We start from the raw sequence: 23,660 nt of genomic DNA on the forward strand, positions 1-23,660 counted from the left end.
CATTGGTTTCAATCATTTATTCCGTAAGTTTTAAATATGTCTTTAGTAATGCAATAAAAGCCCTTGAAATTAACGGTTCTGTTTTCAAAACGAAACATAAACTTAAAAATGTAGTTTACCTTAAACTCGTTTCCGGGAATTCACAATAAATTTAAAATAAGCCACACAGTAGTTAGCAATTCACGGTCACACTCGACTTGGACCATAGAATACAATGGTGGCCGAACAGTTAATAGCATGTAATATTAATATTTAAAAGAGAAATTATATTTTAGCCCACAAAAGCTATTCATGCCGTAAAAACGGCAACATTTTTAAATTTACTTAAGCTCACAAAGCTCCCATTCTATGTGACAAGTCAGCTGAAATCGAACCCAGCTGGCCCTACAGAGCGCAACGCGAGTGTGCCTTCTGTGATTTCCAACACTTTAGTGTTGTTTAACGCTAGACAAGTGCTCAGTGTGCCCAGATCCGGCAACTGCATACAAAGGTGCGACCAGCAGTCTAGCCGTTTGCTGGGGGAGCGGCGAACGGTCACCAGCTACTCTTCTTTTTTTTTAGTGCAAAAAAAAAACAAAATAAAGAAGAAGAAACGAAAAACAGGGCCAGCAGCTTGAGCCCAAATATATAACAAATATAACATTTTATGTGGTCAAAATGAGCGTGCTGCCGTTCGTGCGCGGTGTGGACTTTACGAAAAATGATTTCAGCGTGAGTACAACCAGCAAAAACGGCCGCACCGTTGTTGATTTTTCGGAGGGGTTCAGGTTCTAAAAAAAAAAGAAGCGAGGAAACAGGTCACCGAAAAAGCACACACACGAAAAACTTGGGCATTAGTCATAAGTTCGGAGCAGAGATAATCCCAAAATATGATTGATTCCATTGCAGGCAACATTCCCCAGCTCCATGCGGCAGATGTCGCGGGTGCAGTGGCTCACACTGGATCGCACGCAGCTGGCGGAGATTCCCGAGGAGCTCGGCCTCCTACAGAAGCTGGAGCACCTGTCGCTGAACCACAACCGCCTGGAGAAGATCTTTGGCGAGCTGACGGAGCTGTCCTGCCTGCGATCCCTCGACTTGCGGCACAATCAGCTAAAGAACAGCGGTATTCCGCCGGAGCTCTTTCATCTGGAGGAGCTGACCACGCTGGACCTGTCGCACAACAAACTGAAGGAGGTTCCCGAGGGCCTGGAACGGGCCAAGAACCTGATAGTGCTCAACCTGAGCAACAATCAGATCGAAAGCATACCCACGCCGCTGTTCATCCATCTCACGGATCTGCTGTTCCTGGATCTGTCGCACAATCGACTGGAGACACTGCCACCGCAGACGCGACGTCTAATTAATCTGAAAACCCTCGACCTATCGCACAATCCGCTGGAGCTGTTTCAACTGCGCCAACTGCCCTCGCTGCAGAGCTTGGAGGTCCTCAAGATGAGCGGCACTCAGCGCACGCTCCTCAATTTCCCCACCAGCCTAGACAGTTTGGCCAATCTCTGCGAGCTGGACTTGTCGCACAATTCCCTGCCCAAGCTGCCCGATTGCGTCTACAATGTGGTCACCCTGGTGCGACTGAATCTGAGCGACAACGAGCTAACCGAACTGAGTGCCGGCGTGGAGCTTTGGCAGCGTCTTGAGTCGCTGAATCTGTCGCGGAATCAACTGGTTGCCCTTCCTGCTGCCCTCTGCAAACTACCAAAACTGCGGCGATTGCTGGTGAACGACAATAAGCTGAATTTCGAGGGCATACCCTCGGGCATCGGCAAACTCGGTGCCCTGGAGGTTTTTTCGGCTGCCAACAACCTGCTGGAAATGGTGCCAGAGGGACTCTGCCGATGCGGTGCTTTGAAGCAGCTCAACTTGAGCTGCAATCGGCTGATAACCCTGCCCGATGCCATTCACCTGCTCGAGGGCCTGGATCAGTTGGACTTGCGCAACAATCCGGAGCTAGTGATGCCACCCAAGCCAAGCGAAGCAAGCAAAGCCACCAGTCTAGAGTTCTACAACATAGATTTTAGTCTGCAAACTCAGCTGAGGCTAGCTGGGGCTGCTGTGCCGCCTTCAATGCCATCGTCAGCAACGCCCAAGGATTCAACGGCAAGAAAGATCCGTTTGCGTCGCGGTCCTCGCAGCGAAGGCGATCAGGATGCTGCCAAGGTGCTCAAGGGCATGAAGGACGTGGCAAAGGATAAGGATAACGAGGCGGGTGCTCTGCCCGAGGACGGCAAGCCAGAGTCCCTGAAACCTAAGAGGTGGGACGAGTCGCTGGAAAAACCGCAGCTGGACTACTCAAAGTTCTTTGAGAAGGACGATGGCCAGCTGCCGGGCTTGACCATTTGGGAGATCGAGAACTTCCTGCCCAACAAAATTGACGAGGTTGTGCATGGCAAATTCTATGAGGGCGACTGCTACATAGTCCTCAAGACCAAGTTCGATGACCTGGGCCTGCTCGATTGGGAAATATTCTTTTGGATAGGCAACGAAGCCACCCTGGACAAACGAGCGTGTGCTGCAATTCATGCAGTGAACCTAAGGAACTTCCTGGGCGCCCGATGTCGAACGGTCCGCGAGGAGCAGGGCGATGAATCCGATCAGTTTCTGGCCCTCTTCGAGACGGAAGTCATATACATCGAGGGCGGGCGCACAGCTACTGGTTTCTATACCATAGAAGAGATGATACATATCACCAGATTGTATTTAGTGCATGCCTATGGTGCTACTATTCATCTGGAGCCAGTGGCTCCTTCTGTTACCTCTCTGGATCCCCGACACGCCTTTGTCCTGGATCTGGGCACCCACATTTACATTTGGATGGGCGAGAGATCGAAGAACACGCTAAACTCCAAGGCCAGATTAATGGCGGAAAAGATCAGAAAGACGGAGCGAAAGAACAAGTGTGAAATCCAGTTGGAGCGGCAGGGCGAGGAGAGTCCAGAGTTTTGGCAGGGACTGGACATGACTCCGGAGGAGGGAGGCGCCGCAGAGGCACCAAAGGAGCACGTTCCAGAGGACTATCAGCCGGTGCAGCCTCGCCTCTACCAGGTGCAGCTGGGCATGGGATATCTGGAGTTGCCGCAAGTGGAGTTACCTGAGCAAAAACTTTGCCATACCTTGCTAAATAGCAAGCACGTCTATATACTCGACTGCTACACCGATCTGTTCGTTTGGTTTGGCAAGAAGTCGACGAGATTGGTCCGAGCGGCGGCTGTCAAGCTGAGTCGAGAGCTCTTCAACATGATGGATCGTCCGGATTACGCCCTGGTGATGCGTGTGCCCGAGGGCAATGAAATGCAGATCTTCCGGACCAAGTTCGCTGGCTGGGATGAGGTAATGGCCGTGGACTTTACGAGAACGGCGAAGTCGGTGGCCAAGACAGGGGCAAATCTCACACAGTGGGCTCGGCAGCAAGAGACGCGCACGGATCTTGCCGCGCTTTTTATGCCCCGGCAGTCGGCCATGCCCTTGGCAGAGGCGGAACAGCTGGAGGAGGAGTGGAACTACGATCTGGAGATGATGGAGGCCTTTGTACTGGAGAACAAGAAGTTTGTCCGGCTGCCCGAGGAGGAATTGGGTCGCTTTTACACCGGCGAATGCTATGTGTTCCTCTGTCGCTATTGCATTCCCATCGAGGAGACCGACAATGGCCCCGAAGATGGTGCGAACCCAGCCGCAGACGACAGTAAATCCAGCGCCAACAATCAACCAGAGGACGAGATCCAGTGCGTCGTTTACTTTTGGCAGGGACGCAATGCCGGCAATATGGGATGGCTCACGTTTACCTTTACGCTGCAGAAGAAGTTCAAGGCTATGTTCGGCGAGGAACTGGAGGTGGTGCGCATCTTTCAGCAGCAGGAGAACCTCAAGTTTATGTCGCACTTCAAGCGGAAGTTCATTATACACACCGGCAAGCGGAAGGACAAGGCGCTCACGGAGAAGGGCAAGTCACCAGTTGAGTTCTTTCACCTGCGATCAAACGGCGGTGCGCTCACTACGCGCCTTATTCAAATTAATCCCGATGCAGTGCATCTCAATTCGGCCTTCTGGTGAGTACTTTTTTGTATTATTTATCAATTTGGTGTGGTTCATACTTAGGTCAGGTTTCTATTTTAAGATGTATGCCATGTACGATTTTATAGGATCAAGATTCTTATCTTATCGTTGCTTAAAATTGAAATTCCAGAAGCCAACGTGACATGCTCCAGTATTATATCCAAAAGATAATGAACATAGTCCATTGACCAAGTGTACACCAAATGTACACTGTACTTTTTTACGCTTTCCATTATTAATATTTGGTGCCTTTTCTTTCAGCTACATCCTCCATGTGCCATTTGAAACGGAGGACGATTCGCAGTCGGGGATTGTGTACGTGTGGATAGGCAGCAAGGCCTGCAACGAGGAGGCCAAACTGGTGCAGGATATTGCCGAGCAGATGTTCAACTCGCCGTGGGTGAGCTTGCAAGTAGGTTCCATGTGTTAAACTGGTCGCGGCCACTAGGCCACTAGGTCACCCACATTTGTCAATTCAAATGATTATGGAATATATGGGTACACGATTTTGTTAATTCCTTACCCAAACAATCCTTTGCAGATTCTTAACGAGGGCGACGAGCCGGAGAACTTCTTCTGGGTGGCGCTGGGCGGCCGCAAGCCCTACGACACAGACGCGGAGTACATGAACTATACGCGGCTGTTTCGGTGCTCCAACGAGCGAGGCTACTACACGGTGGCCGAGAAGTGCGCCGACTTTTGCCAGGATGATCTGGCCGACGACGACATCATGATCCTGGACAATGGCGAGCACGTCTTTCTGTGGATGGGGCCGCGTTGCAGCGAGGTGGAGGTGAAGCTGGCCTACAAGTCCGCCCAGGTGTACATCCAGCACATGCGGATCAAGCAGCCGGATCGGCCAAGGAAGCTCTTCCTCACCATGAAGAACAAGGAGTCGCGCCGGTTCACCAAGTGCTTCCACGGCTGGAGCGCCTTCAAGGTGTATTTATAATTTTAGGCAACTGAAGGAGCATCTTCGAGAAGTTCTTTTATATTTCCCTAATTCATGCACCATCGCGTGGACACTTAGTTCTCCAAATCAATAAGGTGTGCGTTTAATTTGTACAGCGTATAGAGAGCGCCTTTAAGGCGCTAACTTAGTTATACAAATCAAATGGCGCCTTTGAGTCCTGCCAGAACTAGTGAATCGCCTTCGGGAAGTGCATTTATTAACCAGAAGTTGAAGAGCACCCTTGCAGTGTGAGCTTAGTTTTATGGAATGGATAGAGGCACCTTAGAGGTGTTACCTTCATTTAAACACGTTTGAGGAGCCCCTTCGGGGTGTAAAGTGGTTTAAAAGAGTTAAGTTACATTCTGGTAGCTGGATGTGGATGGTGATCGCTGGGCAGCTGCCGTGACAGAGTAGCTGTCCCAGTGGACATGACAAAGTAAAACCGTATCGAGGGAAATCATGTTTGTACTTTTATAAAATGTATTTAATTGTTTTGTATAATTAATTTAAATTTTTTTATTAGCTCACTTGCTCCCGCCCCTAACTAATTAGCTAACAACTCCAAGAACGCCAAGTATTCGCCCACTCTCTTACGAGAAAACCCCATGAGTATATATAATGCAGATATATATCACATATGCCTACAAATACGCAATATTTATATACATACGCTGAGCTGAGAGGATTATTCCTTGTGCTAGTCCTTTTAAAATGTTAACCTACTTAAAGCTAGCCTGTAATAAAATCGAATGAAACACTACAACTAATTGTACAAATGCCACGTATTTATTTTATTTTTATTAATCCCCTGAATAAACAAACATTAGAAAAATTGCAATTCGTTCGTTTGTGTGTCGGATTCCAGGAGGTATTGAAATGTATTTGGAAACCTGCATTTAAGCATTATTTTAATAGGTTAAGCCAATTTTGGGGCCTTTGTGCAAGGGGGGCTAAAAATAAATACGTTTATTGGTTGCAACCAAACGGAAAACTTTTATTTTTTTGAGTGATTTAACTTGCAAAATTGTAAGCTGTAGCTCTATTTCGAGCAGAGTTTTATTATACGAAAAATTATATTTTTGCAGGTTCTTAAACCAGCAATATGTGGTATTTAGCTAGTTAACGTGTAGTCAGTTTTCAATTTGCTGCTATTATTTTGGCCTCAGCAGTATCTGCGGTTAGCGAATGCACACACCACAGTTAGCGAGCATACACACCGCAGTTAGCGAGTGTCCACACCAAATCTAGCGCGTATACACACCACGGTTAGCAAGTACCCGCACCACATTTAGCGACTTCACCACATTGTGTATCGATAAGCATGCGCACGCGTTATCGATTTTGATGGATGGTATTTAAAGCGTGTTTGACGCGGTCACACTGGTGGTTTACTTTATTCCGAAAATTTTTTTGTAATTTAGTTATAATAAAACGAAAACAGCATGCCTGACTCCGAGCAACTACCGGAGGGCTGGGAGAAGCGCACCAGCCGCTCCACAGGTAAGCATCAAAAGCACTACCGCTCATGCCCGGCCGCCGGTTGCCCGGCAAAATGCGGAACCGGCACGCTATATTGAACCTGGACATGATTGGCTTTTTGCAGGTATGAGCTATTACCTTAATGTGTACACAAAGGAGTCGCAGTGGGATCAGCCCACTGAGCCGGCAAAGAAGACAGGCGGAGCGGGCGGCGCATCCTCCGGCAGCGGAGATGCCCCAGACGAGGTGCAGTGCCTGCATCTCCTGGTGAAGCACAAGGGCAGCCGGCGTCCCAGCTCGTGGCGCGAGGCGAACATCACCCGCACCAAGGAGGAGGCCCAGATGCTCCTGGAGGTCTATCGCAACAAAATCGTCCAGCAGGAGGCCACCTTCGACGAGCTGGCCCGCTCCTACTCCGACTGCAGCTCCTCCAAGAGGGGCGGCGACCTGGGAAAGTTCGGCAGAGGTACGACCAAGTCACATCTCACAGTGCATTCGTTACTATTTGTTATCAAGGCTCTTAGAGAGCTCAGCATACAGAGCTCCTCGATCTGTGGCCGACTGTGATCAACGTGTTTCCCAGTTGATGATTCTCGTTCGAGTCGCAATCCAGACCAAAGTGGTACAATGTTGAATCAACTTCCCCTAAGATCACTGCTTGTTTTTCGCAAAATCAGCATTGTAGGTTTTCATTTTTTAAATTAGAATTCAATATTTTAGTTTCCTATCCATATTCTTCAAAAGATTATGAATGTGAGAGTAAAATGCAACTTAAATCGAGATATAGACCACTAAGACATGATGGATTGTTAAAATAACAGACAAACACAAGGCAATTGGCTTTGGTGTTCCTTTATCAATGTTGCCCTAAAATTATAATATCCATAAGCTCACAATAGACTTCAAAGTGCTAGGTACTTGTAATCTGCTTAATAGGCCACCCAATCTGACTGTTTCTCATTACCCTTCTCCTCACAGGTCAGATGCAGGCGGCATTCGAGGAAGCCGCCTTCAAGTTGAACGTTGGCCAGCTGTCGGGCATCGTGGACAGCGATTCCGGCCTGCACATTATCCTGCGCAAGGCCTAGACTCATCGAGCACCGACCCCACACAGCACAACTCACGTCACTTCACATAAATAAAACGGAATTTACAGCCATTTCAATATAGAATTATGTATTGTATTTTAAAATGTTAGGTCTTGTCTAAGCTAGAAGCGTTTTTCAGTTGCCAATGTCCAGTTTGGCGGCCAGCAGCTTGGCACCGGGCGTCTTCCGCTCCGCGAGTAGCTGGCTAAGACTCCTCTCGGCCGCGAGGACTTTCTTGCAGTCTTCCAGCAGTGAGGGGCACTCCTCCACCAGCTTCAGCAGGACGAAACAGGCCCGATTTACGCCCAGCCAGGCTTTTAGCTGTAAAGGTGGAAACGTATAAAGAAATGGAAATCTGAGTGAGCCTGTTTACTTTGCGAACGGTTGCTTAAAACTACTTATAATTATACTAAAGTAATGTCGAAGAATCTTGAAATAAACTTTGATCAATTTTACCAACTATTTGAATTGCGTTCACAATTCTTAGAACTAAATGGCAATTTTAAGTACTTACCACCGCGGAGGACAGGTTTTGGACAAGCTGCTGGCTGAATGGAGTGCCCTCTCGCTTGCCATCGTTCTTGAGTATCTTTTTCAATACAATGTGCATCCCGGCCTCCTCGATTCCGGAGACCAATGGAGTGGCTGGCTCCTCCTCCTTTGCCTTTGGCTTTTTGGGCTCTTTTTTAGCTTTCTTCAGCTTGGGTTCGGCATCATCTTCGGCCTCCTCCTTTTGCTCCTTCTCGACTTCTTCATCGTCATTGTCGTCTTCCTCATCTTCATCGTCGCTGCTGCTGTCGACATTGAGCAGTTTTCTGCGCCGCTTGGTGGCCTCGGCTATAATGGCCTCTACATCATTGTGGGGCTTCTTCTTGTCCAGCGGCAGCGGACCGGCGGCGTCTGCTGAAATGCGCCACTCCGGTTGGGCGACGACTTGGGCAAGGGCTGATGCCGCCTTCTCATAGGATTCGCCTTGAACTGAAAGGCAGAGATGCAGATTAAAATGTATATTAAAATAAAAATACATGGCTTTCTTTGGTTAGAAGTGTGCACTCACTGTGATTAAGAATGTCGCCGGTGACCAGACCGATGTGGCTGTTGGACAGCCAAAAGGCGGCATCCTCAGCGATGGACTGTGCAATCGGCGCCTCTATCTGCTCGAGGATCTCCTTGCGACGCAGCTCCTTCTCCTTTTTGCCAAATGCCAGACCCTCCTCAACAGTGCGAATGAACTCTGGATGGAAGCATGTGGTATCGCCCGGAGCCACTAGCCATTGAATCACTCGTCGACCGTACTGGTTGCTCATCAGCGCCTTAAGATCCCCGTGTAGGTGGTCGTAGATTGCCTTCTTAGTTGCTTTAGTGTCGTCCAGGGCGTTTAGCAGCGAGATGAGGAACACGTGGCCATGCTCGTGGGTGGCGATCTTGAGCAGGTGCTCCTTAATGTTCTTGATGATGGCCTGTGGAAAGGTTTAAAATATATATTAGACTCTACTTCATTACCACACGGTATGTATTATGCACTTACTCTGCGGTTCTTGGGCGTCGACTTGTAGAAGCATATAACACCCGCTTCGCTGCCCTCCTTGGTGGACAGCATGTGGGGCACTAGAGCCGCAAACGCAGTGACCGTCTCCTCCAGCTTCTCCTCATCTTCGTCGCAGGCGCGCAGGTACTCCAGCATTACGGCGTGCACCAGCGAACTGTCCACCAGCTGCTTGTTGGCCACATGATCCAGGTTTGCTTTAACCGATCCCAAAATGGAGGCCTTCATGTTCGTGGCCTCCTTATACGTATCGCTCAGAGTCTTTACATTTGAATCCTTGGCCTTCCGGTACAGATCGCCGTAGAACTCCTGGCGCATGAAGGTGCGCTGCTTCGGTGTGGCGCTCTGGTACATCGTGTCCAGCAGCCCACTGCCGATGTTGTGTCCAGCCAAACGCACTATATGTCCGTACAGGCTGTCCACCAGCTTTGATTTGGTGGCCGGGGCACCGTATTTGAGCATCCGCTGCACACAGAACTGGGCGTACTTTGACTGGCACATGTCCACGGTGAAGGGAAGCAGCTTCTCGGAGATCTCGGCCCGCAAAGCTGGCGACGCGTACTTTAGCATGCTCTGGATCACGCGGGCGGTGTCGTGGGCCTTCACCACCTTCGAAATGGTGTCGCCCACGTTGAGCACCTTGTAAATCTGCTCCACCAGCTTGTCCTTGTTCTCCGTTCGGCGACTGCAAGACGAGCACCAAATGATGTTAGTACATTTCAAACTAATAGGAATTTCGCACTTATTAATTACTATTTTCAAATAAAAACGCGCTAGGGCTTGGAATTGATATGTTTGTAACCCTCGTATGAAAATAGCTTGCGCTTCCCTTTTTGGTTCCAACTTCAAGCCCTTAGAGTTCCCGAGATCTCAAATATACAGACATACAACATTAATGGATACTACTTTATCCCTAGAACTATCTATAACTTTGTTAAGAACTCAAACAAAATGTGTGTTTTTGGTTTCGAGCTTAAATTGTTTTGGCAGAAGCACTTTCTTTATAACTACCATGCTTCTGCTTCGTTTTGGGTGCTCATGCCCATATATGTATGTTACTAACTAACTAAAAACCAGGAAGCTATATCGTACGGATGCCTAATGAAAATCCAAAACGTGAACAACTTTTCACGTTTTAAGTGCAGAATAAGTACAGAAGTGTTAAGTTAAACTAATTTTGGACGCTCTACGGATGATTATTTCAGATTGTTGTCATATCTGTTTGGGCTGTCCCTCGTGTTTTTGGATAGTCTCACCATCGCAGCTTCTCGTGGATCTGGTTGGCCTCCTTGCTGATCTCGTAAGTGTCCTTGGCGCTCTTGCGCTTCAGCTTGAGGTCCTTCTTCTCCTTTTTGAACTTGTTCCAGTCCTGTTTCTCGCCCTCCGCCGGCGCCTGTGGCTGTGTTTGTGGTTTGCCTCGGAACTTGTTGCCCTCGGCGAACTTGTTGCCGCCAAGCCTTTTGTCGCCGGCTGCTCCGGACTTGTCAAACTTTCTGAAGCCCCCGGACCCTGACTTGTCGAACTTCCTGGCACCACCAGCGCCGGATTTGTCGAATTTCTTGGCGCCTCCAGCTCCGCCGGGCTTAAACTTCTGTCCATTGGCGGGCTTGCCCGGCGATTTGTTGGCCTTGAAGGGCGAGGCCGTTTTGGCCACGTTCGCAGGTCCTTTCGGCTCCGAACTAACCATCTTTTCTGCGTGTTTTTCCGACACTTAAACTAACTTATAGCAAATATTGTTGCCAAAAAAACGAACTACACGTGCTGCTGACGCAGAGTGACCAGAAGGGTGCAATATACCCAAACCATGTTAATAATACTGAGTGCGGTATTTTCGTTACCGATACAGTAAACACCTATGAGGTACTTTAATTTCTTTAAGGCTCAGTTCAAAAACAAAGTGGATTTAATTAAACCGTATGGACCCTTTGATATTTTATTTGAAAGGAGCCAGGCGCCTAAAATATAATAATGTGCGTTAAAGTCTGCTGAAACAGAGCTCTACTGATTTTGATAAGAAGTATGACTGAGTCAAATGATTTCACACATTGCCCTTCGTTGCCATATCCATAAATGTATGTATTTTTTCCCAAAAACTTATAAAAATTGGTTTAAAAGCTTAGGGTACTGTATTTTTCAACAACGGAACTTGCCAACACTGGCTTTGCGGGGTAGCACCAGCCGCCGTCGATGGCAACCCTGTCGGGCAGGGTTCACGCACTCGGGCAACCTTGTCGTTGGAGGTGTTCGCGCACGTCGACAACTCTAGCGGCAACAGTTAAAAAATGGTGTGAAACGGCGACGGAGAACGCGGCGTGCAACTGTTGGAAGCCATTGCTTGGTCCTCGTTTTGGTCCCAGGTTCTGGTCCTCCTTTCGATCTCCATCTCCGCCCGGCCACCAGCTCGCCAGCGCACCCACACACCGTTTCCATTGACAGTTCCACATTCACTCCCCCGCCAGCCAGCCAGCCAGCCAGCCAGCCAGCGAACAACAACAACAACAACATCAACAATAGCAGCAGTAGCAGCAGCAGCAGCAGGAGGAGTAGCTCACAACTCGAAACGAATCTCGGAACTCCTGCGACTCCCCCGCGAAATGGGCACCATCTCATCCGTGCTGCAGTGGTCGTGCACCAAGTGCAACACGATCAATCCCACGGAATCGCTCAAGTGCTTCAACTGCGGCACCGTCCGCAAGGTGTTCCCCCAACAGCAACAGCAACAACTGCAGCATCAGCAGCAGCAGCAGCATCGAAGGGTCACCGCCTCCTGGACAGCTGACGATGCACTGGAGCAGGAGCAGGCGGAGAAGGAGCAGGAGAGGGACAAGGAGAAGGGCAGGGCGGCGGTTGCCAGGTAAGCTAAGCGGTCGCCACAAAAACAAACAGCCTGTGCCTCCTCTGCGAGGATGTGCGCGTGTGTGTGTGTGTGTCTGTGTCTCTGTGTGTGCCCGTGTGCGTGTGGGCGCCAGTGGTGGCATCCAATTGGAGGACAAAAATGCTAGCTAAAAGCACGTCGGCTTCCAGAAACGCATTTTGAAATGTCTATGGAAATCGGTGGCGTTTTCAAATGCAGCTTTTTTCCGCACACCCATTCTATGTATACTTTGAAAAACGTTTTCAAGTGAAGTACGAAAATACTTTCTTCGACACAATTCTTCACACAAAACATCAAATTTAGGGGGCAGAACTTTCAATGAATAATATTAGCTAACGGTTACCAATGCGAACTAATTTTCGGTACATTAATATTCAAAGGCAGTCCTAGTAAATCCCAGTAAATAAATTTGATAGTTCTGAGTTCATAAGCCCTTTTGTACATAGTGAAACTTAAAGAAATAGCAGAAATATATTGGGATTGTTATTCAAACAATGAAAACTGTTAGGAAACTGATGAATTATTATTATTAATTTTTAAGAACAAGAGTTTCGAAAGACTAGGGAAACGAGTGATGAGTGCATTGAGTATCAGCTACGATGGTCGGCGCCTAGTTCTAAAAGCCTAGCTTTAAAAGCCAAGCCGTCTGCACTAACGATTGTCCCTGAGCGTGTGTGTGTGTGTGTGTGCGAATGTGTGTATGTGAGAGCATGTATACACAGCAGCGGCAGAAGCAACAACAAAACAGTCGAGCAGCGAGAATTGGGGAAAATCGATTGGGATAAAGAAGCATTGTTTACAAGTTTATCGATTCGCGAACTCGCTCGCCGAGCAGAAGAGCTGAAGAACTCCCGAGTGGAGCGGACGAGCGGAGAGTAGGAAAATGGCCAGTCATTGAGATAACCTTTGCGGTCAGGAAGTCAGGAAGTCGAGAAGTCGGGAGGGCCCAAAAGCCCCAGAGCACTAAATCCCATCCAAACCCGACGAAAAACGAAAAACCCCATTTACCTATTTTGCAGGAGTGAGTACAAGCATGTGTACAAGTCCCTGCTGCGCGGATGCTTGAAAAGACCACAGCGGAACAGCCAGAACCTGCCCGCCAACTGTGTGGATTGCGAGGATACGCGCAAGTACATCAAGAGCTCTATTGAGCTGTATCGCCACTTCTCGAACCCGGCCCTGAATCGGCGGTGGGTTTGCCACGCCTGCGGCACGGACAACAGCTCGGTCACCTGGCACTGCCTCATCTGCGACACGGTCAGCTATCTGGCTCCCATTTACAAGGACGCCATCGCCGCCGACCGAGGCCAGGAGCTGGCTGGCAGCCTGGGCAATCGCGGCGAGCTGCTGGCGGCGGACCATCCACATCATCATCACCAATACCTCCATCAGGAGCTGGAGGAGCAGCATCAGCATCAGTTACATTCCCAGCACTTGCACAAGAGGCACCTTAAAGGTCGTTCTGCATCCGGATCGGGATCGGGTTCTGGACTGCGCCGCACTCAGAGCCTGAGCACCGCCATCGACAAAAGCGCTTCCGGCCGCAGCTGCCACATTTGCTATGCGAACAACCAGAGCAAGGACATCTTCAATCTGCCGCAGATCAAGCCGCCGCCGCAGCTGACAGGTGCGTTCATCAGCTAGCTTTAGGATAGTGCCATGGAGACTAGGTATACAGATCAATATACAAGATCCATTATCCCAGCGAATATAACTATTAAGTATCCTCCTGAGCCGATCGTTTCAAAATCTTTACTTAAAGAAACCCTTTTCGAGGGTCAACTAATGTAACTAGTTCACTTTTATAATAGGTTTAGTCGATTAGAGTGTTAGCAATTCGCAGATAGCTTTCAATAACTAACTAGGGAGTGTACGCACTTACGCTCCGAAAATCCAATCATATGACATTCTAATCCCAATGCGTTTTCTCGCAGGGATTCCCCCCGTGGCCGCCTGTAGCAATTCCCGATTTGCCATCGCCAACGACACGTTTTGCAGGCGCAAACAGAACAACAATAACAAGAACCAGAACCACAAGGTGGTTCGCGAGAGCGGGGCCAAGCGGAAGTACAACTTCACCATCACTACGCTCTCACGGTCGGCGGCCAAGGATGCCGGCCAGGGCCAAATGAAGCCACTGCGTCAGACCGTTAATCTAAATCTGAATCTTCAGCAGGAGCAACAGCCGAAGTCGCCGGCAAATCCACAGCAGCTGCAGAGGAAGACCCAGCGGGAGCCAGCAGCAGTGAGTATGAATCCAACGCAGTTCACCATTCCGCGGAACGGCGTCTTCATAGCCGTCAACGAGTGGTCGGAGCCCATGGCCAGTAGCTCCTCCGTCTCCTCTAGCTCCAATCATCACCATCACAGCAACAGCAACAGCAACATCATCAACAACAACAGCAGCAGCTCCGGCAGCAGCAACAAGTTGTATGAGAACGAGTGCGTGGCCTTGGCTCAGCAGCAACTAAGAGCAGCTGCTGCGCAGGCGGCACAGGCAGCCGCGACGGCGGTGGCCATTGCTAGTTCGCCTTCCGCCAAGACGGCGGCCGAAACTGCACTGGCTACCATGCCCATCTATGCGCAGGTAAACAAGCAGCACAAGCTCAAAAAGAAGCAACAGATTGCCAGCGAATCGCAAACGAACAACAACGGCAGTGGTGAGATCACGGATGCGGTCAGTGAATCCCTCACAGGACTGGGCACCAGCACCGATGGCAGCGGCGAGGCCAGCGAATCCGAGTCGCAGGTGGAGGAGCACTCCATCTACGCCAAGGTGTGGAAGGGACCGCGCAAGGCGACCGAGTCGAAAATGTAATTGGCAGCGAGCGTGCGACGGAGATTAGTCTACACCCATCCAACTTCCTATCCCTCCAAATGGCTTATCAGTTGAATAGGTTTTTTTTTTTGCTGATAATTTGCGTGGCGCTTAGTCACTGCTGCATTCTGTTTATACTTCGCTTTTTTCCGACCACCAGCTTATTTTTTCTGTCTGTTATTAGTTCTGTTGTATTATTTAAGCAAATCGTTTATGGGTATGATTTGAATTAATGATTGGCCTACCAAGAGATTGTCATAACTTGAGTAGGATTATCACTTATGCACTGCAATAAGTTCTTTTATTCATCCCGAACAATCGTGCTCCTCTCAGCTGTGACAATCTGCGGGGCAAGTGAGCAATTTAATTAACTATTGTTTTTGCTTATCTCCCGTCTTGAAAGAATTTTGAACTTGGCTGTATTATAATTGATTGGTTTGTTTTCGCTTTACAGTATGCATGATCCAGGGAGCAGCAGTCGCCTGTCAGGAGTCGCATCCGTCGCAGCAGGGACGGCGTCCACGGGAACGTCGGGAGTTGGAGCGACAGCTGCATCAGCAGGAGCAGGAACAGTTGCTGCCACGCGGCACGACAATAAAACACAGCTTGGCAACGGCAGCCGCAGTAAGATGTGGACGTGCATCAAATGTTCCTATGCCTACAACCGACTCTGGCTGCAGAACTGCGAGATGTGCGAGGCCAAAGCTGAACAGCAGCAACAGCAACTGCAGCAGCAACAACAACTGCAGCAGCAGCAGCAACACCACCACCACCACCACCATTTACAGCAGCAACAGGCAGGTGTGTCATCCCTAATTCAGGAAAAGGGCAATGCTTACTAAAGCGAATATCTAATGCATTTCCAGAAGCACCCCGCGACGAGCCCTGGACCTGCAAGAAGTGCACCCTGGTTAACTACTCGACAGCAATGGCCTGTGTTGTGTGCGGCGGCTCCAAACTGAAAAGCATCTCTTCCATCGAGGACATGACGTTGCGAAAGGGCGAGTTCTGGACCTGCAGCCACTGTACGCTAAAGAACTCGCTGCACTCGCCGGTATGCAGTGCCTGCAAGTCCCACCGTCAGCCGCAGCTCTCGATGGCCATGGAGGCGGTGCGGGAGCGACCGGATGGCCAGTCGTACGAGGAGCAGGATGCGGCAGCCGTCGGGGGCGGAGGAGGCAGCGCAGCCAGTGCCCATCAGTCGGGCGCCAATGAGGTCAAAGCACCTACAGCTTTGAATCTCCCGCTGGCTTCGGTGGCGCTGCCCATGCCCATGCTGCAGATTCCGACGTCATCAGCGGCTGGCCTGCGTGGCTCACGCAGTCCCTCGCCTAGGATGCAGCCACTGCCATCGCTCCAGCAGCAGAGGAATCCCAGCTCTTCTGGCGCTATACCTAAACGCCACAGCACCGGCGGCTCTATTGTGCCCAGAAACATCTCCATCGCTGGTCTGGCCACCTACAACTTACAGCAGGGCCAGGCAGTCGGCTCCGCATCGGTAGTGTCTGCTTCTGCAGCTGCAGTCGGAGCTAGTTCCAGCTCAAAGAAGTGGCAGTGTCCTGCGTGCACGTACGATAACTGTGCCGCTTCCGTGGTATGTGACATCTGCTCGAGTCCGCGTGGCTTAGCGAGCGCCGTTTTGGGTGAGGCATTGGGCAGAAAGTCCATTCGGGTTGCCCTCACCCCGGCGGATATTCGGCAGGAGAGCAAACTGATGGAGAACCTTCGACAGCTGGAGGAGACCGAAGCGTTAACCAAGTGGCAAAACATCATCCAGTACTGCCGTGACAACAGCGAGCTTTTCGTGGACGATTCGTTTCCGCCGGCGCCGAAGAGCCTGTACTACAATCCCGCGAGCGGAGCAGCCGAGGGCAATCCGGTAGTGCAGTGGCGACGACCGCACGAGATTAACTGCGACGGCGGTGCGTATCCGCCATGGGCTGTGTTCCGCACCCCGCTGCCCTCGGACATCTGCCAGGGCGTCTTGGGCAACTGCTGGCTACTCAGTGCCCTGGCGGTGCTGGCGGAGCGCGAGGATCTGGTTAAGGAGGTGCTGGTCACGAAGGAGATATGTGGCCAGGGCGCTTACCAGGTGCGCCTCTGCAAAGATGGCAAGTGGACGACGGTGCTGGTGGATGATCTGCTGCCGTGCGACAAGCGTGGCCATCTGGTTTACTCGCAGGCCAAGCGCAAGCAGCTATGGGTGCCGCTAATCGAGAAGGCTGTGGCCAAGATCCACGGCTGCTACGAGGCTCTGGTCTCGGGCCGGGCGATCGAGGGCCTGGCCACGCTGACAGGAGCGCCTTGCGAGAGCATACCGCTACAGGCCAGTAGCCTACCCATGCCCAGCGAGGACGAGCTGGACAAGGACCTGATATGGGCCCAGCTGCTGAGCTCTCGCTGCGTACGATTCCTCATGGGCGCCAGCTGTGGCGGTGGCAACATGAAGGTGGGTTCTGCGTTACTAAGTTGTCTATTTATATTGTTATGTTAACCAACCCTCAACCAAAGGTGGACGAAGATGAGTACCAGCAGAAGGGGCTGCGCCCGCGACACGCGTACTCGGTGCTGGACGTGAAGGACATCCAGGGACATCGACTGCTCAAGCTGCGCAATCCGTGGGGTCACTATTCGTGGCGTGGCGATTGGTCGGACGACTCCTCTTTGTGGACGGACGACCTCCGGGATGCTCTAATGCCGCACGGCGCTAGCGAGGGCGTCTTCTGGATCTCGTTCGAGGATGTGCTCAACTACTTCGACTGCATTGATATCTGTAAGGTGCGCTCCGGCTGGAACGAGGTGCGTCTGCAGGGCACTTTGCAGCCCCTGTGCTCCATCTCCTGTGTGCTGCTCACCGTGCTGGAGCCGACGGAGGCAGAGTTTACGCTATTCCAGGAGGGGCAGCGCAACTCGGAAAAGTCGCAGCGATCGCAGCTGGACCTGTGCGTTGTGATATTCCGCACCCGCTCCCCGGCGGCGCCGGAAATTGGCCGATTAGTGGAGCACAGCAAGCGCCAGGTTGGTGCTTCTTGTGGGCATGCGTAGTTCAACATCCTAAAAATTCCGTTCATGCGTTCATTTTAGGTGCGAGGCTTTGTGGGATGCCACAAGATGCTGGAGCGGGACATTTACCTGCTGGTGTGTCTGGCCTTTAACCACTGGCACACGGGCATCGAGGATCCCCACCAGTATCCTCAATGCATCCTGGCGATACACAGCTCCAAGCGTCTGCTGGTGGAGCAGATTAGTCCCTCTCCGCACCTCCTGGCCGATGCCATTATTAGCCTGACCCTAACCAAGGGTCAGCGGCACGAGGGGCGCGAGGGGATGACCGCCTACTATCTGACCAAGGCAAGTGCTCCAGGAAATGCACTGCAGGATGTTGTGGCTATACTAACGTTACTCAATTTCGCTTGCAGGGCTGGGCGGGTCTGGTTGTGATGGTGGAAAATAGACATGAGAACAAGTGGATCCATGTGAAATGTGATTGCCAGGAGAGCTACAATGTAGTGTCGACACGCGGCGAACTCAAAACAGTGGACTCTGTGCCGCCGCTGCAGAGGTTGGCTCTCAATCTGCTAATTCGAATCTTTAACTAATTGCTTATGTGTGTATAATGTTTTCAGGCAAGTGATCATCGTGCTCACCCAACTAGAGGGCAGTGGCGGCTTCAGCATTGCCCACCGGCTGACCCATCGGCTGGCAAACTCCCGCGGCCTACACGACTGGGGACCACCCGGTGCCACCCACTGTCCGCCGATCGAGAATGTTCATGGACTGCACGCTCCACGGCTAATTACCTAGGATGGGTCTGGGATTGGCATTGGCATCGGCATTAGCTAGGTAGTGGGGCAATTTCGATGTTCGATCGCGATCTGTCCTTGTACGTATCCTGATTTGCATGCGTCTCCTCTCAATTCTACCCGTACTCTAGTCGATGTTTTGTTAACGAATCACATCACAGCGAAAAACCAAAAGTTAAAACCAATCAACAAGCAGAACAATTCATATATATGTGTATAGAGCCGTGCAGATATGATATATGTGTTTATGTACTAAGGCGTATCTGAAAATGGGAGCAGATTGGTTGGAATACGGCAGAGCCCAAATGCCCCAGTCCGGAGTCCTAAGGCCTCGGCTCGATTCCCTCGAGATCAAATGATATATGTTTTGATTGGAGCGCCTATGATTATGGATTATATAGATATGTATTGTGAATTTAAGTGCATCCAATATTAATATGTGTATTGTTTTAAAAATAAAGACTACAAGTTATAAAAGCCACGAATGTTTGAGCAATTTCAAATGTGGATTTTTAAAATTCCGATTTTTGGAATCAATTCTTAAGAAATATGCATTGCCATATAGATGGCGCCAGGGGATTGTCGACAATGTATCTACATACGTTATAATAACCCAGGCTTAAAAGCCTTAAATTGGTTAATTTCCAATTATACAAATGAAATCTGAACCGATTAAAACAAGAGCGCCACTTCCAGTAGTTTAATAACCGATTTAATTGAAAGTGGTATTTTACGCTCAACGAAATGTTTCAATTAAATACCAGCTTGAGTCTTGATCGCGGATGCGTTTGTGGTATTTTTCTGTGCCGCCGAGCTGGTCCCACTGGCGGCAGGTTCCGCCAGTTGCGCGCTGCGGTCACACTAGTTGCCCTGCTATTTTGTTCGTCATTACGTTGATTTCTTCGTTCGTTTCGTGTTTTTTTTTAAAATGGCCGATACAAAGGGCGTGAGTAGCCGCTGTTTATTCGTCCAAGTGCCAATGGCCAGTCCGCATGAACCCGATCCGCCGAAAATGCGCGTGGTGTGCCGCCAGCGCCCAAATCCCATTTAGATTCCACTCCTGATTGTTAAATTGCGTGTGCATCGGATGCCGACGATGTCGAATGCGGCGCTGCTGTTGATTTGTTTGCCGCTCATCCCTCCTCGCCCGTTCATCAGACGCTCCTCCTCCTCCTCCTCCTCCACTGGGAGGGAAAGGGACTCGCTGAGCGGGAGTGGAGGTGGAAGTGCAAGTCAAGTGATTCACAACATGCCGGTGGCGTCGGCGTTGTTCCTTTGTTACCGGGATCTCTGCCGCCCACGCTCTGCTTCGCTCCTTTGGGCGCCTGTGACCCACATGTCAACGCTTTCTGCGCCGGAGAAATAGGTGGCGGCGTGCCCATTGTTTTGGGCGTCCAAGAGAAATCTGATCCGCGCGTGATAAGCATGCAAATCAAGCCAAGCCATCGCTTTCTAAGACCCAAAACTCTAACTTAGCAGACACTAGCCAGACACCCCAATCGAATGGTTACGAGTTAATGGGATAGATGAGATACTTAGCAAGATAAAATATACAAGATTTTGAGGTCATATCCTTCAACCACCTTTTGTTAAGGTGCATTCCTTAACGTTGGGTTCCTAACTCTAAGAACTTCCATCACCACGCCTATTTTCACTTCACAACATGCAAGTTTTCCCTATCTTGAAACATTGTTCCCATTAATTCGTAGATAAATTTATCGATCGCAGATATGCCAATATTACAATTTACAATGCAATACAATATTATTATGATTTATCGTCAGCCTGCATTGCGGGCTTAATAGCATAATCAGCATAGGCTGACCTACTTAAAACGCAATTTAAAATTTTCGCATATATAACACAATGCACTTAGTTATGTTTATACCATTCACATACAAATTAACTTTAAAGATGACTACAACAAAGTCAACATTTGCTTTCGCCTACAGTCCCTTCCAGTGCTAGTTTTGATAAAGAGCTGACTAATGACTAATGCTTGGTTTTCCGATAGTATACTCCACATATTAGTTCGAAAACCTATTATAAAACTAACAAAATTACCTACCTGGTAAACTGACAGAAGGTTTTTAAAATTGTATTCATAATCATATTCATATTCATTTACTTATCTCGTTGACGACTTTTGGCTAATCACTAATGATTCAATTATTTTCGTGCAGTTTTCCAGCATCGAGACGCCCGGCTACGTGGGCTTCGCCAACCTGCCCAACCAGGTGCATCGAAAGTCCGTGAAGAAGGGATTTGAGTTCACCCTAATGGTGGTGGGCGAGTCTGGACTGGGCAAGTCCACGCTGGTCAACAGTCTCTTTCTCACGGATCTCTATCCCGAGCGCATCATTCCGGATGCCATAGGTGGGCACGGTCTCTTTATTCAGTGTTCGCTTTGATTACTCATCCAGGGAACCATTCACCTCTTACAGAGAAACAAAAACAGACCGTAAAGCTGGAGGCATCGACGGTGGAAATCGAGGAACGCGGCGTCAAGCTGAGACTGACGGTGGTGGACACACCCGGATTCGGCGATGCCATCGACAACTCCAACAGCTTTGGCGCCATACTCGAGTACATTGATGAGCAATACGAGCGCTTCCTGCGCGACGAAAGTGGCCTCAACAGACGCAACATTGTGGACAATCGCATTCATTGCTGTTTCTACTTTATATCGCCCTTCGGTCATGGGTGCGTACCACTTCTGTTTACCTTTTCGTATTGCGCATGTAAAAGCAGAGATCATTTTTAATTTTTGAATATTTGATATTCGATATTTGTTTATTATTTGTTGTCAATATTAGCCTGCATAGACTGTATAATAGAAAGTATCTAAATGAATACATCAATTTGTTACCCAGGCTAAAACCCCTCGACGTAGAGTTCATGAAGAAGCTGCACTCCAAAGTTAACATTGTGCCCGTGATCGCCAAGGCAGATTGCCTCACAAAGAAGGAGATTCTGCGCCTGAAGTGCCGCATTATGCAGGAGATCGAGAGCCACGGCATCAAGATCTACCCACTGCCAGACTGTGATTCCGACGAGGATGAGGACTACAAGGAGCAGGTGAAGCAACTGAAGGAAGCTGTGCCTTTCGCCGTCTGCGGCGCCAACACACTGCTCGAGGTCAAGGGCAAGAAAGTGCGCGGTCGTCTGTATCCATGGGGCGTGGTCGAGGTGGAGAACCCCGATCACTGTGACTTCATCAAGCTGCGCACCATGCTCATGTAAGTGCAAACAAATTGCCGAATATCTGATTGCTTATTGACTAACCACCTATTCCCTGCTGCGCCACAGCACCCACATGCAGGACCTGCAGGAGGTGACGCAGGAGGTGCACTACGAGAACTACCGCTCCGACCGCCTCGCCAAGGGCATCAAGGGCAAGGAGAACGGCGTGAAGGCCGAGCGGGACAGCAGCTCGCAGGTGGTGTCGAACAGCGTGCTCGGCGAAAAGGACCGCATCCTGCAGGAGAAGGAGGCCGAGCTGCGGCGCATGCAGGAGATGCTCGCCCAGATGCAGGCGCGCATGCAGGCCCAGCAATGAGCAGGCGGGTATATTTTTTATATACGCGCTCAGCGGAGGCGGCAATCTATAGTTATACACACAGGTCGTATATATACATATACACAACATATATTTTGTACGCAGATTTTGGTTGCGATCGCGCTTTAATTATACTCTCAATTGTGAAACGACGGGCGCTAAGTATTCTGTATTAATTTCGCATTCTCCATATATATATTCGTAGTATCTAGGTATACAAACCATATACATTTATACACACCGCCAACTTTATCTTACACCTGCCGCGTATGCAAACGCCTGCAATGCAATTGTTCCATCAAAAAAACAAAAAACAAAACAAAAAGAAAAAGAAAACCAACCATCAGCGAACTCATATCACTCCTATCACGAAACACACACGAAAACATCTGTATTCCTACTATGTATTTAGACGCGATTAACAATGGATTATTATTGTACTATGCATCTAGGCTAAGCGAATCCAATCCGATTTATATTGTATGTTGATTCATTTTTGTCTGTTTACCTTACCCTCTGTGCAGTCTCAAAGCGAGCAATTTATTTAGGTTATACTATATGTGCGTAGCAGCCTGTCCTTCCGATCTTCATCGACCACCATGACTCTATCCCCCAGTGCCGCCCGATTCCTAAGCACGATCTGATTGAATAAACAGTGATCCCTTCCTAGGCGGCCCCGGGATCCCATGGCTAGTTGCAGAAACTCGGTTTGGCAGGCTGCTCGCTTAAAAGTGCACTCCTTTAACGGATGAAACAAAAACCAAAATGTGAAATCTCTTTTATTATGTATATGAAGACTTTTTTAACCCAATATAATCCTCTATGAATACATAAACATGCTTTTTATACAATTTGTAAAACATCCCGTCTTGTGCATTTTCTTCTAATGATTTCGATCTTTCAGGAAATCAGATACACTTGCAGTAGCACAATCTTGAACAGTCTTTGTAGATGGTGATATCAAGACTACTCTTTCCAAGCCCCCATGAATGACACTATGTCCTTTTGCTAATCCTTAAGGCGAGAAAGAAATATGGATTTTTTCCCGGTTCTTTGAACTATTGAACTTAGCAGCAGTTCCCAGCTCACTTGCTAGACTATTATGATGGGCATTTAGCATTTCTAGATACCATTGCGAGACGTGGTTCTCCTATGTCATATGTCAAGGGTCGGGGTGCTGGTATGGAGTTTTAGATCATGACCTTTCCCCACTGATTGGATGGAAGTTTGATTTCTTGGTGAGAGAATCATTAGATTGGTTAGTGAAGGATACGATGTGGAATACGTCTTGAAAAATAAACTAGTTGAGTCCGCCAAATGTATGATAAATTGCTCACTACTTTAGTTTATTTTACTTTTTAAAACATATTTTTTAATTTGGATCAAAAACAAATTAGTAGGACAATATTTTAAGTTGTTTATATTTTTTTTTATGTCTAAACCCCTCGTTTCGCAGATTACCAACAGATGTCGCTGTTCGCCAGTATTTT

At 49.2% G+C, this 23,660-nt stretch overlaps 5 protein-coding genes across 11 annotated transcripts; 4 read left to right on the forward strand and 1 right to left on the reverse strand.

The window, feature by feature from the left end:
• Positions 1 to 476: 476 nt before the first annotated feature.
• LOC6549937 (protein flightless-1) lies at positions 477 to 5,765 on the forward strand. The gene is made up of 4 exons (XM_001978649.3): positions 477 to 711; positions 889 to 4,043; positions 4,312 to 4,462; positions 4,592 to 5,765. The coding sequence occupies exons 1-4, from the start codon at positions 658 to 660 to the stop codon at positions 5,000 to 5,002; spliced, it is 3,771 nt and encodes a 1,256-aa protein (XP_001978685.1). The 5' UTR covers positions 477 to 657; the 3' UTR covers positions 5,003 to 5,765.
• A 553-nt stretch (positions 5,766 to 6,318) lies between these two features.
• LOC6549938 (putative peptidyl-prolyl cis-trans isomerase dodo) lies at positions 6,319 to 7,653 on the forward strand. Its single transcript, XM_001978650.3, has 3 exons — positions 6,319 to 6,502; positions 6,606 to 6,947; positions 7,460 to 7,653. The coding sequence occupies exons 1-3, from the start codon at positions 6,445 to 6,447 to the stop codon at positions 7,567 to 7,569; spliced, it is 510 nt and encodes a 169-aa protein (XP_001978686.1). The 5' UTR covers positions 6,319 to 6,444; the 3' UTR covers positions 7,570 to 7,653.
• On the reverse strand, positions 7,637 to 10,932 carry LOC6549948 (protein penguin). The gene is made up of 5 exons (XM_001978651.3): positions 10,372 to 10,932; positions 9,098 to 9,800; positions 8,627 to 9,029; positions 8,084 to 8,547; positions 7,637 to 7,890 (listed from the first exon to the last, which is right to left on the reverse strand). The coding sequence occupies exons 1-5, from the start codon at positions 10,800 to 10,802 to the stop codon at positions 7,705 to 7,707; spliced, it is 2,187 nt and encodes a 728-aa protein (XP_001978687.1). The 5' UTR covers positions 10,803 to 10,932; the 3' UTR covers positions 7,637 to 7,704.
• Positions 10,933 to 11,263: 331 nt separating this feature from the next.
• LOC6549949 (calpain-D) lies at positions 11,264 to 19,093 on the forward strand. 7 transcript variants are annotated; one of them, XM_001978652.3, is made up of 9 exons: positions 11,264 to 11,969; positions 13,010 to 13,617; positions 13,925 to 14,804; positions 15,263 to 15,609; positions 15,675 to 17,257; positions 17,320 to 17,826; positions 17,893 to 18,159; positions 18,228 to 18,370; positions 18,435 to 19,093. In XM_001978652.3, the coding sequence occupies exons 1-9, from the start codon at positions 11,710 to 11,712 to the stop codon at positions 18,610 to 18,612; spliced, it is 4,773 nt and encodes a 1,590-aa protein (XP_001978688.1). In that variant the 5' UTR covers positions 11,264 to 11,709; the 3' UTR covers positions 18,613 to 19,093. The 7 variants fall into 7 exon arrangements, with proteins under 7 accessions (XP_001978688.1, XP_026838351.1, XP_015011406.1 ...); XM_026982550.1 differs by having other exon boundaries at positions 15,678 to 17,257; XM_015155920.2 differs by lacking the exons at positions 13,010 to 13,617; positions 13,925 to 14,804 and having other exon boundaries at positions 11,266 to 11,969.
• A 327-nt stretch (positions 19,094 to 19,420) lies between these two features.
• LOC6549950 (septin-1) lies at positions 19,421 to 23,030 on the forward strand. Its single transcript, XM_001978653.3, has 5 exons — positions 19,421 to 19,557; positions 20,795 to 20,987; positions 21,056 to 21,314; positions 21,485 to 21,850; positions 21,921 to 23,030. Exons 1-5 carry the CDS (start codon positions 19,540 to 19,542, stop codon positions 22,168 to 22,170), a joined length of 1,086 nt encoding a protein of 361 aa, XP_001978689.1. The 5' UTR covers positions 19,421 to 19,539; the 3' UTR covers positions 22,171 to 23,030.
• Positions 23,031 to 23,660: the final 630 nt, after the last annotated feature.

This window comes from Drosophila erecta, unplaced genomic scaffold (assembly GCF_003286155.1).
Source record: "Drosophila erecta strain 14021-0224.00,06,07 unplaced genomic scaffold, DereRS2 tig00000126-arrow-pilon, whole genome shotgun sequence".
NCBI lineage: Eukaryota > Metazoa > Arthropoda > Insecta > Diptera > Drosophilidae > Drosophila > Drosophila erecta.

Excerpts from the sequence above, each read along its gene's own strand:
- LOC6549937 (XM_001978649.3), top strand. The coding sequence starts at position 658 with ATGAGCGTGCTGCCGTTCGTGCGCGGTGTGGACTTTACGAAAAATGAT. Across the intron at positions 712-888 it reads TTACGAAAAATGATTTCAGC|GCAACATTCCCCAGCTCCAT; the intron begins GTGAGTACAACC and ends ATTCCATTGCAG. Across the intron at positions 4,463-4,591 it reads CGCCGTGGGTGAGCTTGCAA|ATTCTTAACGAGGGCGACGA; the intron begins GTAGGTTCCATG and ends AATCCTTTGCAG.
- LOC6549938 (XM_001978650.3), top strand. The coding sequence starts at position 6,445 with ATGCCTGACTCCGAGCAACTACCGGAGGGCTGGGAGAAGCGCACCAGC. Across the intron at positions 6,503-6,605 it reads GCGCACCAGCCGCTCCACAG|GTATGAGCTATTACCTTAAT; the intron begins GTAAGCATCAAA and ends GGCTTTTTGCAG. Across the intron at positions 6,948-7,459 it reads CCTGGGAAAGTTCGGCAGAG|GTCAGATGCAGGCGGCATTC; the intron begins GTACGACCAAGT and ends TTCTCCTCACAG.
- LOC6549948 (XM_001978651.3), bottom strand. The coding sequence starts at position 10,802 with ATGGTTAGTTCGGAGCCGAAAGGACCTGCGAACGTGGCCAAAACGGCC. Across the intron at positions 9,801-10,371 it reads ATCCACGAGAAGCTGCGATG|TCGCCGAACGGAGAACAAGG; the intron begins GTGAGACTATCC and ends CTCGTCTTGCAG. Across the intron at positions 8,548-8,626 it reads CGGCGACATTCTTAATCACA|TTCAAGGCGAATCCTATGAG; the intron begins GTGAGTGCACAC and ends TCTGCCTTTCAG.
- LOC6549949 (XM_001978652.3), top strand. The coding sequence starts at position 11,710 with ATGGGCACCATCTCATCCGTGCTGCAGTGGTCGTGCACCAAGTGCAAC. Across the intron at positions 11,970-13,009 it reads GGCAGGGCGGCGGTTGCCAG|GAGTGAGTACAAGCATGTGT; the intron begins GTAAGCTAAGCG and ends CCTATTTTGCAG. Across the intron at positions 13,618-13,924 it reads GCCGCCGCCGCAGCTGACAG|GGATTCCCCCCGTGGCCGCC; the intron begins GTGCGTTCATCA and ends GTTTTCTCGCAG.
- LOC6549950 (XM_001978653.3), top strand. Across the intron at positions 21,315-21,484 it reads ATATCGCCCTTCGGTCATGG|GCTAAAACCCCTCGACGTAG; the intron begins GTGCGTACCACT and ends TTTGTTACCCAG. Across the intron at positions 21,851-21,920 it reads AAGCTGCGCACCATGCTCAT|CACCCACATGCAGGACCTGC; the intron begins GTAAGTGCAAAC and ends GCTGCGCCACAG.